General features: G+C 40.6%; 1 protein-coding gene across 4 annotated transcripts in view; it reads right to left on the minus strand.

Annotated features, from left to right (window-relative positions):
- The window catches only part of THEGL (theg spermatid protein like), a 55,666-nt gene extending 48,921 nt beyond the window's left edge, over positions 1–6,745 (minus strand). For all 4 annotated transcript variants that reach the window (XM_042936304.1, XM_042936303.1, XM_042936301.1 and 1 more), the window contains exon 1: positions 5,981–6,745. In XM_042936304.1, the coding sequence (XP_042792238.1) occupies positions 5,981–6,551 (571 nt within the window). In that variant the 5' untranslated portion in view covers positions 6,552–6,745. The remainder of the gene's footprint in view (positions 1–5,980) is intronic.
- Positions 6,746–18,036: the final 11,291 nt, after the last annotated feature.

The raw sequence follows: 18,036 nt of genomic DNA on the forward strand, positions 1-18,036 counted from the left end.
GTCTCTCCTTCCCATGCTCATGCTCTCTCTCTGTCTTTCAATAATAAATAAACATTTAAAAAAATGATTAAAAAACTAAATAAACATTTTTAAAAAGGGAGAGAGGGAACAGAGTGGGAGGTAGACATTTCCTCGTAGTCTTCTATTGTTTTGGTTTTTTAATCATGTAAATATCTTACAAATTTCAAAATAGCTTTAAATTAAAAAAAAATTTACTCAATATGATTTCCCTCCATACCCCCTCACTTGCCTGAGATTCTTGCTTTTATTACTTCTCTAATCCCTTATAAATCCAAGTTAAGTACTCTGAGTTCTGTATGCTTGAGATTAAGTATTTAATCTCTATTTCAGCCTATTTTAGGTAAGTAGCTTAAATGAATACTTTGTTCCTATTTTTTTCTGAGCCTTTCTTCTCCATTAAAAATAGAAGTTGTATTGCCATTAAACTCAGAAAAATGAAGTATCCCATAGGACACTCCAATCACTTTACTTTGTATGCTATACGGATGTGTTATTGTTATCAACATGTTCAGCCTTCCCAATCACACTGACAGTCCTTCAGGGACAGGATCCTTGTCTTACTCATCTACAACTCAGTGTCTACACCCTGAATATATTAAGTGCTCAATAAATTTTAACAGTGACACCCATGATTAGGTGATAATATATTAGTAAGATGATCAGCCCTATACTATAAATTTTTAAAATATGCACACAACCAAACTGCCATGTCTCAGTCATCTTTACACCCCCACAGGACACAAAGAGTGCTTTAGTAGATGCTCAGCAAATGTTTGTTTTTAAAGTTTATTTATTTGAGAAAAAGAGAGCAGGGAGGGGCAGAGAGACAGAGAGAGAGAGAGAGAGAGAGAGAGAATCCCAAGAAGGGTCTGCACTGTCAGCACAGGGCCCAACGCAGGGCTCAAACTCACAAACGGTGAGATCATTACCTGAGCCAAAACCAAGAATCAGATGCTTAACCGAATTGAGTCACTCATGTACCCCAAATGTTTGTTGGAGGAAGAAATCTTATTGAGTGAACAGAAGCATGGTGACATGTTGGCTAAATATTGCCTAATATTTACGCTATTTTATGTAAATATTATGCAAATATGCTGGATGCTTATTTAGCTTTACTAAGGGAATTGATGTAAAGACTTAGAATTTTTAACAAGGAAAATCTAGAAAGCAATTGAGAAGATTGGGAGTTTTAAAACAGTATTTATTTTCTAAAGCAGAGTCTGAGAACTTTTGAGAGTCTCATCATCACACTAGTTCAGAGGGGGCTACTTTAGGCATCATGGACAGGGAAAGCCCTCTAAGAGCTAGGCTTTCTCACCTTTTAAATGTGGACTGGCAGAGAAAGACAAATACCATATGATTTCACTCATATGTGGAATTTAAGAAACATAAACAAACAAACATGAGGAAAAACCAAGAACCAGACTCTTAACTATAGAGAACAAACTGATGGTGACCAGAGGGGAGGTGGGTGGGAGGATGGGTTAAATAGGTAATGGGGATTAAGGAGTGCCCTTGTGATAAGCACCAGGTGATGTAAGTGTTGAATCACTAAATTCTACACCTGAAACTAATATTTCACTTTGTTAACTAACTGGAATTTTTTTTTAAGATTTTTAAGGAAAACCTTTTAAGTAATCTCTACATCCAGTGTGGGGTTTGAACTCACAACCTGGAGATCAAGAGTTGCACGCTCCACTGACTGAGCCAGCTAGGTGCCCCATAACAAACTGGAATTTAAATATAAACTCGGCTGAAAAAAATTTTTAAGAAAAAGAAAAAACCCAACCAAAACAAAATAAAATAAAAATGTGGACTGGGATCTGAATAGGAATTAATCATGAGACAAAATTCTGAAACACAGTATCTTGGGAGACAAAACCACAAATATAGATTCTGAGGCCAGAGCAGATATGGGATTGGCCTTTTAGAGAACAGAAAAGAAGCCGGTATGACTGGGGCAGAGTAAGCAGGAGGAAGAACAGAAGAAGGTGAGGTTAGTGGACCCATGGAACTCTAGAGACCCTTGCAAAGGTTTGGTTTATGCTAAGAGCAACAGGAAGCCACAGGCAGGATTATATAGCAAGGGTGGCATACTTATTTTATAAAATAGCATCCAGTTTGACTGAGCCAAAAAAAAAAATTACTATTTCTCCAACCCTTCTTCCTTCACCTTCAAATCCAGTGCCTCCAATGCAAGTTCAGAGGAAAAAGCCAAATGAAATGACCATGAGATGGGAGCAAGGAGGCCCACGTGGCTTGAGACTAGAGATGGTGTGGAGAGTGGTGGGACATTTGGTTGCGGAGGCAGGCAGGGTCCAGATCATGTGGGACCTTGCAGGCCTGCTAAGGACTTTAGATTACAAACTAAGTGAGATGAGAACCCCCCCTCTGGAGAGGTGAAAGCAGAAGACCTGCATATAATTTATGTTCTAAAGATCTGTGATTACTATATGAACAATAAACTGGGGGGGGGGGGGTGGCAGGGGCGGGGGGCAGGCAGGATAGGACCAGAGTGGAAGCAAGAGTAAGCTGAAAGCTACTGTGGTAGACCAAGCAAGAGATGACAGTGGCTTACAAAGGCGGAAGCTTTAGATGTTAATAAATGGTCAGTTATGATATATCTTAAAATTGGGGTTTGCAAATGGGTTTGGAGGCTGAGTGTAAGAGAAAAACAGGTGTCAAGAATGACTCCAAGGTTTTTTATCCTAGCACCTGGATGAATGAGTGATGGTACCATTTGCTGAAAAGGGGAACGATAAAGAAAGAACAAGCTTGAGTGTGCAAGTAAGAGCTCAGTCATGGACACGTTCAATTTTACATGCCTACTAGATATTCAGGTACAGATATTAAATAGACAATGGTTATAAAACTTGGGAGCTCAAGGGAGAAATTTGAGAAGTTACCAGCATACAATTAAAGCCATGGAACTGATGACATAACCCAGGGAACCTAGAGGCTGGAAAGAGAAGGAGGATCTAGGAAAGAAAACGGAGTCAGGAACAATTGATGAGGTAGGATGACAATGAAGACAAATAAAGACTTCCAAGAAAGAGGGAGTGAATGTGTCAAATTAATAAGATGAGGATAAAGAATTAACCATTGATTCTGGCAAGGCAGAGGTCATTATGACCTCAACAAAAGCAACTTCAGCCAAATAGAGGAGATGAACATTTAAGTGGGTTCTCAAGAGAATGAGAAGAGAGTATATGGAGATAATGACTTATAGACAACTACTGTTTTTGAGGAATTTTTCCTCAACATGGGGTTAAGGGAGTTTTTTGTTTTTTTTTTTTTTTAGACAGGAGTTATTGATGCATGTTCATGTGCTGCATGACCCAGTAGAGAGAATAAAATGATGCAGGAGAGAAGAGGGGCTAATTTTAGGAGCAAAGAGCTTAAAGTTAGATAAGATGTGATCCAACACACAGGTTGAGAGAATGGCCTTTAATAGGAATAAGGACAGTTTATCCATTTTTAACAGGAGAAAAGGTAGAGTATATATATGTACAGATGCTGGGAGTTTGGTAGATTCCATGCTGGAAAATAGATTGACAGGGGAAATGTAGTGCGTTTGCGTTGAGAGCCCATTTGAATTTCAAGGTCATTAATTTAAAATCAGTGAGGATAGTTGTTTTTCTCTTGTCATTGGTTTTCAAGTGCAGGCAAGAACTGGACTGAACTGGGCAAGAACGACAGAAGGAGAAGCAAGGGAGGTAAGGATATTTGCAAAGGAGTGATTCCACTGGTGGACCATGGACTATCAAGTTAAGTAAAGGGAGACAGAGGACAAAAGGTAGTGATATATATACAAAAGGTAGTGAATGGTTAATAGCATCAATAGGTTAGAGGACCTTTTGAAGTTGAAGAATTGATGGGGGGTACAAGGAGGAAGAGTGAGCTGGAAAGATATGATATGGTTAGAGATTAGAGTGCTTAATAAGGAAATTTTGGAAATGGCACAGCAATTGACATTACAAAGACTAGAGGAGTGGGTGCCTAAGATGGGATGAAGGACACCATCATTCAAAGTGAGGAGGTCAGGGGCGCCTGGGTGGCTCAGTCGGTTGGGCATCCAACTTCGGCTCAGGTCATGATCTCGCAGTTCGTGAGTTTGAGCCCCGCGTCGGGCTCTGTGCTGACAGCTCAGGGCCTGGAGCCTGCTTCGGATTCTGTGTCTCCCTCTCTCTGACCCTCCCTCGTTCATGCTCTGTCTCTCTCTGTCTCAAAAATAAGTAAGTGTTAAAAAAAAATTAAAAAAAAAAAACATAGCGAGGTCAAAGAACTGAGAAGCCAAGTGAATAATCCATGTGAATACTGAAATTTCATGCATGATAAGGTTGGCAGTGGAGAGAAAGCCAGTAAATTAGAGCAGTTTCAGTGGAGTGGAGGGAAAAGAAGCCTAACTAGGTGGGTTGAGGAGAGAATAATGGGTGGAGAAATGGAGTCAGTGAGTATAGACAACTTTTTGGACAAGTTTTGCAGTGAAGAACAGAAAAATGATGGCAATGGGGGGAAAAGGAGGGGTCTGAAGAGGACATGGGGTCAAGGTTTTTTTTTTTTTTTAAGATGAAAGGTTCTAGAGTGTATGTTTATAGAGTATATGTGAGCATTCGTGGGACTGATTCATTAGAAATGGAGAAATTAATTCTGTAGGAGACAGGGGTGATTGTGGCAAGAACAAAGATCTTCAGGAGACAAGAGTGGAATCCAAACCACAAATGGAAGACTTTGCTTTTCATAGAAAAACGCACATTTCTTCTCTGAAATATGGAAAAAGAATCTATAAGTATAAATTTGGGCAAGGCAATAGATTAGTGGTAAAAATAAAAAAAGAAATAAGAGAGCTCATGACTGATTGCTTCTATTTGCTCAATAAAGTGTAAGGCAGTCTTCACCTGTTTGGAGGCCAAAAGTATAACATTTGGAGGAAGGTAAAGAGGACAGTTAGTCACCTTCTCAGAGACTAGGAGAACTAACTTACTAGTGAATAAAGTGGGATTGCTAGAAGTATCAAATGATTGACTAAGATTTGTGGTCATGTTGAAATAAAAGCAATTATATGATTGTGTGACTTTGTACAGCAAGAGTCAGCTGCTCAGGTGTACGCAGAGGGTGGATGGTTAAGTTTAACCTGGGTTGGGGTTTTGCCAGGAGAAGTATGGTAGATAGCCAAAGAGTAAATGGAGTGGGGAAATAGGTGAGCCCCTGATAGACCATAGAATGGAAGCTGATAAAGAGGAGTCTAGGATAACATGAGAGTAAAAGTGGTCAGCTGAGGGACTGGAAGCCCAGTTTGGACAAAGAACTGTTTTGGGTGGGGTCATCAAGGAGAGGTCATAAGTGAATCAATGGGGTTAGAGCAAGGGATGTTTATACCCAAGATCCGTCAGCTCTGCCACTTTGTGAACTTGGTGAGGACTATAAGCATTTAGTAAATGTACATTTTAAATTCCTCTGGAGTATTTTGTTACTACAACTTTAACCATGTAATAGCTAGCATTTATTGAGTACCACCATGTGCCAAACACTGACAAAAATATCCTCCCTTCAAGGATGCCATCCTCCCTTCAAGGATGCCATCCTTTAACTGGGGAGAAAGATAACGATGTAGTACAAAATCTTAAGTGCTATAATAGAAGTAATGTTTGAAGTGGCAACCCAGAGAAAATGCAGTGACTAACTGTAGTGGAGAATTAAGGGCTTCAAAGAGAAGTTACAATGAATAATCAAGGCTAGGAAGTCATCAGGTGAAGAGAGGGAGAGAGTGAAGAGATTCAGTTTCTCTTTACCAGAGTCTCAATTACTCATCAGATGACTGCAAAGCAGCAGGTAAACGACACAAAAATTACCTTCCTTTAAAACAGGTGAGCTCTTGCATGCAAACATCCACATTAGAACCCCGAGTTCTACATAGGGCGGGGTTGCTCAGTGTCTCTGGAAGGGCCCCAGCACCTACCGCTCAGGCAAGATAGCGGAATCCGTGGCGGGAATCTGGTCACCAGAGAAGGGGCGGTCACTACGGCGGCGCTGGGAAGCAACTCGGCTTTGTGGGGCTTGTGGGTCTCTCGGGAAGCAAAGGGCCCCCGGGGCTTACGGGATCCCAGGCGTTTACTGTGATTGCGCAGTGCATGGGGCTCGTAGGCTTCGTGGGGCTCTTGGGGCTCATAGAGTTCGTGGGGCTCGTAGGGTTCGTGGGGCTCTTGGGGCTCATAGAGTTCGGGGGGCTCGTAGGGTTCAGATGTCTCCTCGGACCCATAAAATTCAATGCCCCGGTCTCGCGTGGTCTGCCCGTTGGCCTTCCCCGGTTCCTCCTGCTCCTCGGGTTTCTCCTGCTCCTCGGGTTTCTCCGGCTCCTCGGGTTCCTCGGGTTCTTCGGGTTCTTCGGGTTCCTCCGGCTCCTCAAGCTTGTGCACGTCGAGGAGCCTGACTACAAAGGGCTTCGGATGGGCTTCGCGGGGAACGGCTACTTCTGTCGTGTCATGCCCATCCGAAAACGCTGATGAGCCTGAATGTTCTTGGTTCTCCATTGGCGCCCACCCTCTCGACCGGACACAGGCGCGCTGTTTGTCTTCTGCGCGACCCGAGGGACCTGGGGTGGGCGGTGCCCAAGCCCCGCCCCAGCCCGCCCAGCGCCCGGCCAGCCCCGCCCTGGGGCCCTCCCGGCAAGTTCTCCGGTTGCCAAGGGGACGCGCCTGCTCCAGGAGCCCACCTGCGCGCGCTAGCCGGCCGAGAGAAACCCGCGAGGTCCTGAGCCGCAGTTCCCGGTGTTACCGGCGAGGGCTCCCGAGCGCTCTCGGTAGCTCTGTGTTACTTGCCGAGGCCTTGAGGCCGAACATACCAGCTTTCAGTGTAGTTACAGCAACGCTCAGGCAGCAGAGCCGGGTCCCTTTTCGGTTCAGAGGTTCTCTGGCGCCGGTTCTCCTTAGGCCTTTGTTCCCTAATCACGCTGGGAGGAGTAATAGTCTAAGGCCCTCGATCTCTAAGATTGATTTCCATCAGTGTCTAGTAAATGCACAACAATCATAATGTGGGTGTGGGAGATGGGTGAGACCAATATGTTATTTGGTCCAAACTTAATATTCAGGAGAAATCTCAAATTTAGATTTTTAAATTTGCCTTCACGTGAAGTTCTACACGTGTACAAGTCACAAACACAGGATTAAAAGAGATTATATTCATCTACATCTTGTGTCTCGTTATAGGGCACACTGTCTACTGAAGTGTACTATAAATCGTTTTTTATAAATCCTGTATTAGCTTGTGAACAGCACAAGTTTAAGTGTGGTATGCGTGTGCGTGTTAACATTAATTTGTTAAATGTGGTATCTTTTAAACACAATATACCAAAATGTTTATAACCCTGTTTTTGGCAACCCCCTTTCTCTTTTTTACCATTTTTAAGCTAAGAGATTTTTAGAGGTAAGTGATCTTTGGACATCTCTCAATCCCAAGTATACTTTTTGTACACTACTTGGTATTCCTTGGATATACTTTGCCTCACAGGTCAAAAAGTTAAAAGAGAAACATTTTGGATTGTGGATGTCATCTAGATTGGAACAAGAAGAGAGTGGCATACCTCAATCAGGAAATCTCTCTCCCTTAGACATGATATAGACATGTGCAGTACTGTATGGAAATTCAAGAAGTATATCTCAAAAAATTGGGGAAAGGAGAAATAAAGCTATCAGAGAGTTTTAACTCAATACATGAACAATCAGGCAAGAGTTATGTAAATTTGCCTTAAAGAGGCACCCCAAAACAGTACTAGTCTACCACTAAATGGAATGTCTTCAAATATCCTATCTTAGTGGTTATGCCTATTCAAAAATTGCAGAGGGGAGAGGTTCCAACTCCAAAGACTGCAAATATTACATACAGCTAGTTCTTCAGGCCCTCTCAAGATGGATCTCTGACATGACATCACTCTGTATCAATAGATCATGCCTCACCAGGCAACTTTCTGACAGGACCGGCTTTCCAGGGATTTTGCTCACTGGTAGGGATTAGGATCACACAGAATGGATTCTGGTCCACATCGCAATTATATATTGGCATTCTAATTTTATAAACCAATCTCATGAAAATGACTTCTGTCTTTCTAGGGAGAAATTTAGGAATTGATCTGGATTCTCTCTTTCCCTCATCTCCCTCTCTACCCACAGGGCATCAGCAACTCCAGTTCATTCTTCAAATGTGTTTTTAATTCATCCTTTTCTTTTTATCTCCTTTGCCAGTACATCTCACCAATGCCAGTCCAGGCCACCATCAGCCCTCAAACTGGTGTAATGACAATTACGACACTCCAAACTATTTAGAATAAACCTCAAGTGAGGATCTGGAGAAAGGGGAACCTTCTTACACTCTTGGTGGGACTACAAAATTGTGCAGCCACTCTGGAAAACCTATGGAGTTTCCTCAAAAAGTGAAAAATAGAACTATCCTCCAATCCAGCAATTGCACTACTATTTACCCAAGGGATACAAAAATACTAATTCGAAGGGATACATGCACCTCAATGTTTAGAATAAATCTGAAGCTTTGCATCATAAGATGCCCCAGAATTTTTGTCCTTGCCTCTCTCTCCAGTCTATGGGCTCCTCCGCCCTTGCTGTCTACATTCCAGCCTCCCTATTCTTCTCTAACATGTCAAACTCTCCCATTTCAGCATGTTTCTACACCTGTCCCTACTGCCTGGAGCCCACTTCTCCCTCACTTCACATGCTGGCTCTTTTCCATTCTTTAGGTCTTGGCTTAAATATCACCCACTCAGGTCTTTCCAGCCCACAGTAATTTTATTTTCTGCCATTATTTTCTATCTCAGATCCTTGCTTCAACACAATTTATAATTATTTCAACTGCTTTTTAAATTTGTGTGTGTGGCTCCCCAGCTAGAATATAAGCTCCTTAATGACAGGGACATTATCTATCCTGGTGGCTGGTGTATGCCCTGTGCTAAGCACAGTGAATGGCTATGAATACCTATCATTACTTTTGTTTTCCTGCCTAGCAACCCTTCCCTCTTCTAAAAGTAGAACTTGTCCTTTCTGTGGGGAACTCATTCCATATGGTTTGAGGGGGCTAGTCCTGCTCCCCCCACCAGGTCTGGGCAATTTGGCCACAGAGATTGGTTCAGAGATCAATATGTGAGCCCAGCAGAGCCAATCCTGTCCCTCCATGAGATTTGCTGAATGGTTGCTTGGAAAGAGAGAATTCATGGGGCCCCTGGGTGGGTCAGTTGGCTAAGTGTCTGACTTTGGCTCAGATCATGAACTCAAGGTTTGAGTTTGAGCCCCAGATTGGCCTCCATGCTGACAACTTGGAGCCTGCTTGGGATTCTCTCTCTCCCCCTTTCTACCCCTCCCCCACTCAAGCTGGCTTTCTCTCAAAAGAAAGAAGGAATAAAACAGAGGATTACTTTTACTCTGGGATCATAAGCTACATGAATGTTGAAGGCTTGGTGTTGAGAGCAGTTCCTTGCAGAGGGAATCTGAGTGAAGCCAAATACAATAAAACCTTGGTTTGAGAGCATAATTTGTTCCAAAAGCATGCTTGTAATCCAAAGCACTTGTATATCACAGCGAATTTGAAGAACCATTAGTTCAGTTGTGATCATGTGACATTCAGCGTCACGTATTACTTGTATTGCAAGGCATTGCTCATTTATCAAGTTAACATTTTTTAGAAATGCTTTTGCTTGTCTTGTCGAACACTCGCAGAACAAGTTACTCACAATCCAAGGTTTTACTGCAGAGGTTAGCAGGACCAAGAGATGGAGAGACAGCCTTGTTATCTTTGAGTCCTTGAATCTGCCCATGCCCAGATAATAGTGCCCTTTTTTGACATACAAATTTAAGTTGAATTTCCATCATTTTTAACTGCAAGAGTTCTGGCACATAGCTGGTGCTCAATAAATGTTGACTAAATGAATAAATGAAAAGACAGATTCTACTCTTATTGTGCTAACTACACTTAACAGTTTCTGGGCCTGGAAGGCTGGCAACAGACATTACTCCAAGGTAATCCATGCCACCTGTGAGGCCTGTTGGGAAGACTGACAGCCAGGCAGCATCTTTGACAACACACAAACCCATCTTGGCTGAATGCCAATTCATTAGAAACCCAGGGGCGCCTGGGTGGCGCAGTCGGTTAAGCGTCCGACTTCAGCCAGGTCACGATCTCGCGGTCCGTGAGTTCGAGCCCCGCGTCAGGCTGTGGGCTGATGGCTCGGAGCCTGGAGCCTGTTTCCAATTCTGTGTCTCCCTCTCTCTCTGCCCCTCCCCCGTTCATGCTCTGTCTCTCTCTGTCCCAAAAATAAAAATAAAAAAACGTTGAAAAAAAAGAAACCCATGTGACATGTACCTCCTTCATTAGCCTGAGAGCATCCCAAGTCCCTGCTTTAATCATACTCAAGCAGCCACCACCATGCTGGCACTCAATAGCTTTTCCCTGAGGGAAAAACTCCAGTCATATCACTTACTGCCAAAATGCAGAAACTAGTGGTGCCTGGCTGGCTCAATCAGAGGATTATGCAACTCTTGATCTTGTGTTCATGAGTTCAAGCCCCACGTTGGGTGTAGAGATTACTTTAAAAAAATACAGAAACTAAAATTAGAATGTGAGGAAAACAAGGCTGAACAGAGAAGAACAGAGTTATCATTCCATATGGTGGTTGGCATCACCTTTGAAATAGGTATCCAGGAACTATCTGCCCTCAGCTACCTTAGAAAACATAAGGAAGAGATGGAATCAGAGTTTAGGGCTGGAAGAAGTCTGCATTTGATTTGATCCTTTTCCAGAGTGAAGACCAAGTAAGACACAATATCATTAAGGAATCTGTCCAAAGACCAGTACATGGCAGTCTTTAGGGCAGAGGCTGAAATCCAGGGTTTCTGACAATCTTGAATCATTGAGTGATGAAACCTTCATAGGCCAGACAAAAGATCTGACTGACATTAGATACCCAAGTGGCTGTTGTGATATGATACTGTTCAACATTATTCTGTAGCTCTGAAGCTGAGAAAACCAGAGACCTTAAAGTATCACACTCTAATGTCTCATCTCTCAGAGGGCAATTAACATTTTGCACATGTATGCCTAAGTTCAAGTGCATTCCATTTCAACCCCAAACTTAGATATATGCTAACATTCAAAGAGGCTAATCATCTTCACCAAATTTGTTTTTTTTATTTTGCCACAGATTCCAAATTTTAAAAGGAAGGATTTGCATAACAAATCCTTTTTTCAAATCTTCTTTTTTAAATTCAGAGTATGGGGGTGCCTGGGTGGCTCAGTCGGTTAAGTGTCTGACTCTGGCTCAGGTTATGATCTTGTGGTTTGAGTTCAAGCCCCACATCTGGCTCTGTGCTGACAGCTCAGAGCCTGGAGCCTGCTTCGGATTCTGTGTCTCCCTCTCTCTCTGCCCCTCCCCTGCTCATGCTCTGTCTCTCTGTATCTCTCAAAAATAAATAAACATTAAAAAATTTTAAATAAATAGATTCAGAGTACATATTCTTGGTTTTTTTTAATATAGCCTATTATTTTTGACTACTAAAAGTTTTTATTGCTACTTGTATGTATTTACAACTTTAATGCAATATTTTAACACATAAATAGTTAACTTAAGTTTAACATATAAATATTTACAAAATACTATGCAGGGAAAAGTAGGTTGATGAAAATTCAGTTTAAGTGAAAGGTTAGTCTCTTAATCACTGCTAATGGGAGGAAACCCAAATCCAAATCATTGCTAATGTGATGAGAAAGAAAGTCCCATACTTCCTGGTATGTTCTAGTAATTCCAATATTCTTTAGATTGGAGAAATCAATAGGCAGAAGCTGACCGCTGTGTCCAGCATGTGAAGGTGTAGAAAATCCAGCGAAGGAGGGGAATCCCCTGGCTCCAATCCACTGACCACACTGACCCTCTGATGGATCAGGTGGGTGAACACAGCCTGGTGTGTGGGAGGTCTCTGTTTAGGGGAAGGAGCAGCCTTGCTTTAGGACCCAGGCACACTCCTGGGAAAGGGTCCATCAGGTCTTGGCTTTGGGTCACCTGGAAATGTGAAAGCTCCTTGTGATATGCTGATTCTGTTTTGGTTTTAGGCGCTTGAGCAATTTTAGCATCTCTCCCTTCTCCCTTGTTGTTTTGACTACTGGGAGCTCTCTCCCTTCAGTTCCCGAAGCGAGGAAGTAAATTCCTCCACCAGTATCATGTTGGTCCTCTTCATCTTTCTGTAAGAGTGATATAGACTATTTTTAAAGCAGTTTTAGGTTCACAGAAAAGTTGAGCAGAACATAGAGAGAATCCCTGTATATCCCCCATTCACTCATAACCTCCCTCATTATCAATATCTCCCACCAGAGTGGGACATTTTGTTTCCATCGACAAACCTACATTGACACATCGTTATCACCCAAAGTCCATAGTTTATATTAGACTTGATTCTTGCTGTTGTGTATTCCATGAGTTTGGACAGGTGTATAATACATGTATTCATCATTATAGTATCACACACAGTTTCACTGTCCTAAAAGTCCTCTGTGCTCTCCACCCTTTCATTCTTCCCCCACCCATCTAGCCCCTGGCAACCACTGATCTTACTATCTCCACAGTTTTGCTTTTTCCAGAATGTCATTTGGTTGGAATCATACAGTATGTAGTCCTTTCAGATTATCATCTTTCACTTAGTAATATGCATTTAAGTTTCCTCAGTGTCTTTTCATAACTAGATAGCTCATTTCCTTTTAGCACTGATTAATATTCCATTGTCTGGATGTATCATAGTTTATTCATCCATTCATCTACTGAAGGACATTTTGGTTGCTTCCAAGTTTTGGTAATTGTGAAAAAAGCTGGTATAAACATCCATACAAAAGTATTTGTGGGAACATAAATTCTCACCTCCTTTGGGTAGATGCCAAGGAGTGCAATCATGTGGTAAGAATATATTTAACACTCTCAAACTGTCTTCCAAAATGGCTGTACCATTTTGTATTCCCACCAACAATAAGTGAGATTTCCTGTTACTCCACATCCCCACCAGCATTTAGTGGTGGCACTGGTCTGGATTTTGGCCATTCTGACAGGTGTTTTAACTTGCATTTCCCTTATGACGTATGACGTGGAGCATCTTTTCATATGCTAATTTGCCATCTGTAAATCTTTTTTGGCAAAGTGTCTGTTTAGGTCTTTGGCCCATTTTTCAGTTGGGTCTTTGACCCATTTTTCAGTTGGGTTGTTTGTGTTGTTATTGTTCAGTCTTAAGAGTTCTTTATATATTTTGGATAAGAGTCCTTTATCAGATATTTATTTTGCAAATATTTTCTCCCAGTCTGTGGCTTGTCTTGATAGTGTTGCTGGCAAAGCAGAAAGCTTTAATTTTAAGGAAGTCCAGCTTATCAATTCTTTTTTTTCATGGATTGTGCCTTTGGTATTGTATCTGAAAACTCATCACCATACCCAAGGTCATCTAGGTTTTCTCCTATGTTATTTTCTATGAGTTTTATAGTGTGTGTGTGTGTGTGTGTGTGTGTGTGTGAGTTTTTTTTAAATAATTTATTTAGTTTTTAATTTACATCCAAGTTAGTTAGCATATAGTGCAACAATGATTTCAGGAGTAGATTCCTTAATGCCCCTTACCCATTTAGCCCATCCCCCCCTCCCACAACCCCTCCAGTAACCCTCTGTTTGTTCTCCATAATTAAGAGTCTCTTATGTTTTGTCCTTCTCCCTGTAAAATTTTTTATATTATTTTTGCTTCCCTTCCCTTATGTTCATTTGTTCTGTGTCTTAAAGTCCTCATATGAGTGAAGTCATATGATATTTGTCTTTTTCTGACTAATTTCGCTTAGCATAATACCTTCTAGTTCCATCCACATAGTTGCAAATGACAAGATTTCATTCTTTTTGGTTGCCGAGTAATACTCCATTGTATACATATACCACCTCTTCTTTATCCATTCATCCATCGATGGACATTTGGGCTCTTTCTATACTTTGGCTATTGTTGATAGTGCTGCTATAAACATGGGGGTGCATGTGTCCCTTTGAAATAGCATACCTGTATCCCTTGGATAAATATCTAGTAGTGCATTGCTGGGTTGTAGGGTAGTTCTATTTTTAATTTTTTGAAGAACCTCCATACTGTTTTCCAGAGTGGCTACACCAGCTTGCATTCCCACCAGCAGTGCAAAAGAGATCCTCTTTCTCCGCATCCTCGCCAACATCTGTTGTTGCCTGAGTTGTTAATGTTAGCCATTCTGACAGGTGTGAGGTGGTATCTCTTTGTGGTTTTGATTTGTATTTCCCTGATGATGAGTGATGTTGAGCATTTTTTCATGTGTCGGTTGGCTATCTGGATGTCTTCTTTGGAGAAGTGTCTATTCCTGTCTTTTGCCCATTTCTTCACTGGATTATTTGTTTTTTTGGGTGTTGAGTTTGGTAAGTTGTTTATAGATTTTGGATACTAACCTTTTATTTGATATGTCGTTTGCAAATATCTTCTCCCATTCTGTCAGTTGCCTTGTAGTTTTGCTGATTGTTTCCTTCACTGTGCAGAAGCTTTTTAGTTTGATGAGGTCCCAATAGTTCATTTTTGCTTTTGTTTCCCTTGCCCAGGAGTTTTATAGTTTTGCATTTTACACTTAGATGATCGACGTTAGATCTTTCTTCTTTTCTAATATATACATCCAATGCAATAAAACTCCCTCTAAGTACTACTTTTGCTGCATCCCACTAGTTTTGATAATTTGTTTTTTCATTTTCATTTAAAGTACTTTAAAATTTCTCTTGAGAATTCTTCTTTGACCCATGTGTTATTTAGAAGTGTGTTATTTAATCTCCAAGTATTTGGGGGATTTTCCAGCTATCTTCTTATTACTGATTTCTAGCTTAATTCCGTTGTGATCTGACACTAGATATTGTAAGGTTTTTATTTTTTTTTTTAAGTTTGTTAAAGCATGGCTTATGGCCCACAATGTGGTTTACCTTGGTGAATATTCCATGTGAGCTTGAGAAGAATGTGTATGCTGCTTTTGTTGGATGAAGTAGTCTAAAGATATCCATTATATTGGGGCACCTGGGTGGCTCAGTTCGTTGAGGGCCTGACTTCGGCTCAGGTCATGATCTCACAGTTTGTGAGTTCGAGCCCGGCGTCCAGCTCTGTGCTGACAGCTCAGGGCTGGAGCCTGCTTTGGATTCCGTGTGTCCTTCTCTCTCTGTTCCTTCCCTGCTCACACTCTGTCTCTCTCTCAAAAATAAATAAAGATTAAAAAAATTTTTTTTCAAAAAGATATCCATTATATCAACTGTGTCCTCATTGGTTTTCTGTCTGCTGGATCTGTCTATTTCTGATAGAGGGTTTTGAAGTTTCCAACTATAATACTAGATTCATCTATTGTTTTCCTTGAAATTCTGTAAGTTTTTGCCTCATGGATTTTGATACACTGTGGTTAAGTGCATACATATTACTTGTGATATCTTTGTAGAGAGTTGACCGTGAGATCATGGCCTCAGCTGAAATCAAGAGTTGGACACTCAACTTACTGAGCCACCCAGGCGTCCCTAAAGAATTTCTTTTAACATTTCTTGCAAGGCAGGTCTACTGGCAACAAATTCCCTTGATTTTTATTCATCTGAGAAAGTCTTTCTCCTTTACTTTAGAAGGATAATTTCACAGAGTACAGAATTCTAGGTTGGTGTGTTTTTCCTCTCAACACTTTAAATAGTCACTTCACTCTCTTCTTACTTGCATGGTTTCTGAGGAGAAGTTGGATGTAATTTTTATCTTTGTTCAGCTATAGGTAAGGTGGTTTTTAACTCCTCTGGCTTTTTTCAGAATTTTTTTCTTATCTTTAATTCTCTGCAGTTTAAAAATGATATGTCTATGTGTAGGTTTTGTTTTCTTGCTGGTTTTTTTTTTGTGTTTTTTTGCATTTATGTTCTTTGAGCTTCTGGGATCTGTGGTTTGTTGTCTAACATTAATTCGGGAAATCCTCACGGTCATTATTGTTTCAAATGTTTCTTCTTTTTTTTTTTCTTTTTTTTTCTCCTTCTGGTACTCCCATTACATGCATTTTACATCTTCTGTAGTTTTCCTACAGTACCTGGATATTCTGTTTTTTTCTTTGTCTTTTTTTTTTCTTTTCATTTTTGGAGGTTTCTACTGAAATATCCTCAAACTCAAGAGATTCTTTGCTCAGCTGTGTCTAGTCTACTTATAAGCTCTTCAAAGACATTCTTCATTTCAGTTACAGTAGTTGTTTTTGTTTTAATCTCTAGGATTTCTCGTTGGTTCTTAATTTTCATCTCTGCTTATGTAGCCAATCTGATTTTGTATGCTATTAGTACTCTTAGCACATTAATCACATTAATCATAATTGTTTTAAATTCCTGTTCTGATAATCTCAACATCTCTGCCATATCTGAGTGTGGTTCTGATGCTGAATATGGTTGATGTCTCTTCTGTATTTTTTGCCTTATAGTATGTGTTGTAATTTTTCCTTGATATGCAGGCATAATGAATTAAGTAAAAGAAACTGCTATAAACAGACCTTTAATGATGTGGTGGTGAGTTGGGGGCGGGGGGAGGAGAAGTGTTCTATAGTCCTATGATTGGTCTCAGTCTTTTAGTGAGCCTGTGCCTCTGGACTGTGAATTTCACATGTGTGTCTTTGTTTTTTTCTTTGTTTATGTGGGACAAGATGGCTAGAATGGGCTGGAGTTGGGTATGTCTCTTCCTGAGGTTATGGTTTGATAATACTCCAGAGGTTAGGGTCTGGTTAGCTGGTTTCCCTTGAGGGCAGGCCTTATTCATAAAAATAGAGTGTTTTGGTACATTTTAAAGTGGTTCCTTTTTCCCTCCGCTGGAAGCACTGGGAGATTTTTCTCTGATATTTGCTTTGGGAATCTCATCAAGCTCCTGGAGATAAATGTCACAAAATTGTAGGGACCCCACTATGACTAGATACCCTGAATTTTTAACTCTCAGTCCATCTGAGCCTCCAGCAATTTGTCAGTTATAGTTCTGGTTTTCCTACCCTGGCACTGGTTCTCACAGGTAGTTTCCACTCATGAGTCTCTGCTCCAATAAATTATTATTCTCTGTATTCTCATACCGGTTTCTCCAATCTCAAGGGCAGCAATTTGCCCTGTATCCTCATCTCTCTAATGGATCCTAGAAGAGTTTTTGATTTGTCAGTGTGTTTAGCTTTTCACTCATTGTTAGAATGGAATGGTGGCTTCTGAGCTTCTTACATGCTGACTGGAAACTGAAATCTTTTTGTTTGTTAAATCAAGACAAGACACTATAGTCAAAAGTTGGGTTTTTATCATGTTTGTAGGTAAACAGAATTATTGCAAAATATTTCTGGTGAAGAAAGCTTACCTATATATAAAAGCAAAATGCCAAGTATTTAAAAATCAAATTCTGGGGCATCTGGGTGTCCAACTCTTGGTTTCAGCTCAGGTCATGATCTCACAGTTTGTGAGATGGAGTCCGATGTCAGGTTCTGCACTGACAGCATGCAGAACCTGCTTGGGATTCTCTCTCTCAAAATGAATAAATAAACTTAAAAAATAATAAAATAGAAATAAAATCTTCACAGTGTTCATCATCTAGTATATCAGGCTCCTAAAAGAGAAGCATTTTCTAAATCTTTCTGAATGCTGTTAATTTATATTTCCATGTAATATGATAGTGCTTACTTTTCTCACTGCCCTATCCTGACATTTCTTTCCTTACAGTGTTAAATTAATCTACTTAAAGAAAGACACCTAGATTTTTCCTTGAAAAGAGGAAGTTTATTAAAATATTTTCATATAAATCTCATGTTATTGAAAAACCACAAATGGTTTGAATGCTCACTAATGTTCACTTTAATTTTGTTGAGGAAAAATCCAAATCCCCCAAATATATTATTTTACCAATATTTTAAAAGTTCAAAATCTAAACACAGAGAGACTCTTAATCAATTAACATTATCTTTGTATATATGTCACGCACTGAGAAAATA

This window comes from Panthera leo, chromosome B1, assembly GCF_018350215.1.
Source record: "Panthera leo isolate Ple1 chromosome B1, P.leo_Ple1_pat1.1, whole genome shotgun sequence".
NCBI classification, from domain to species: domain Eukaryota; kingdom Metazoa; phylum Chordata; class Mammalia; order Carnivora; family Felidae; genus Panthera; species Panthera leo.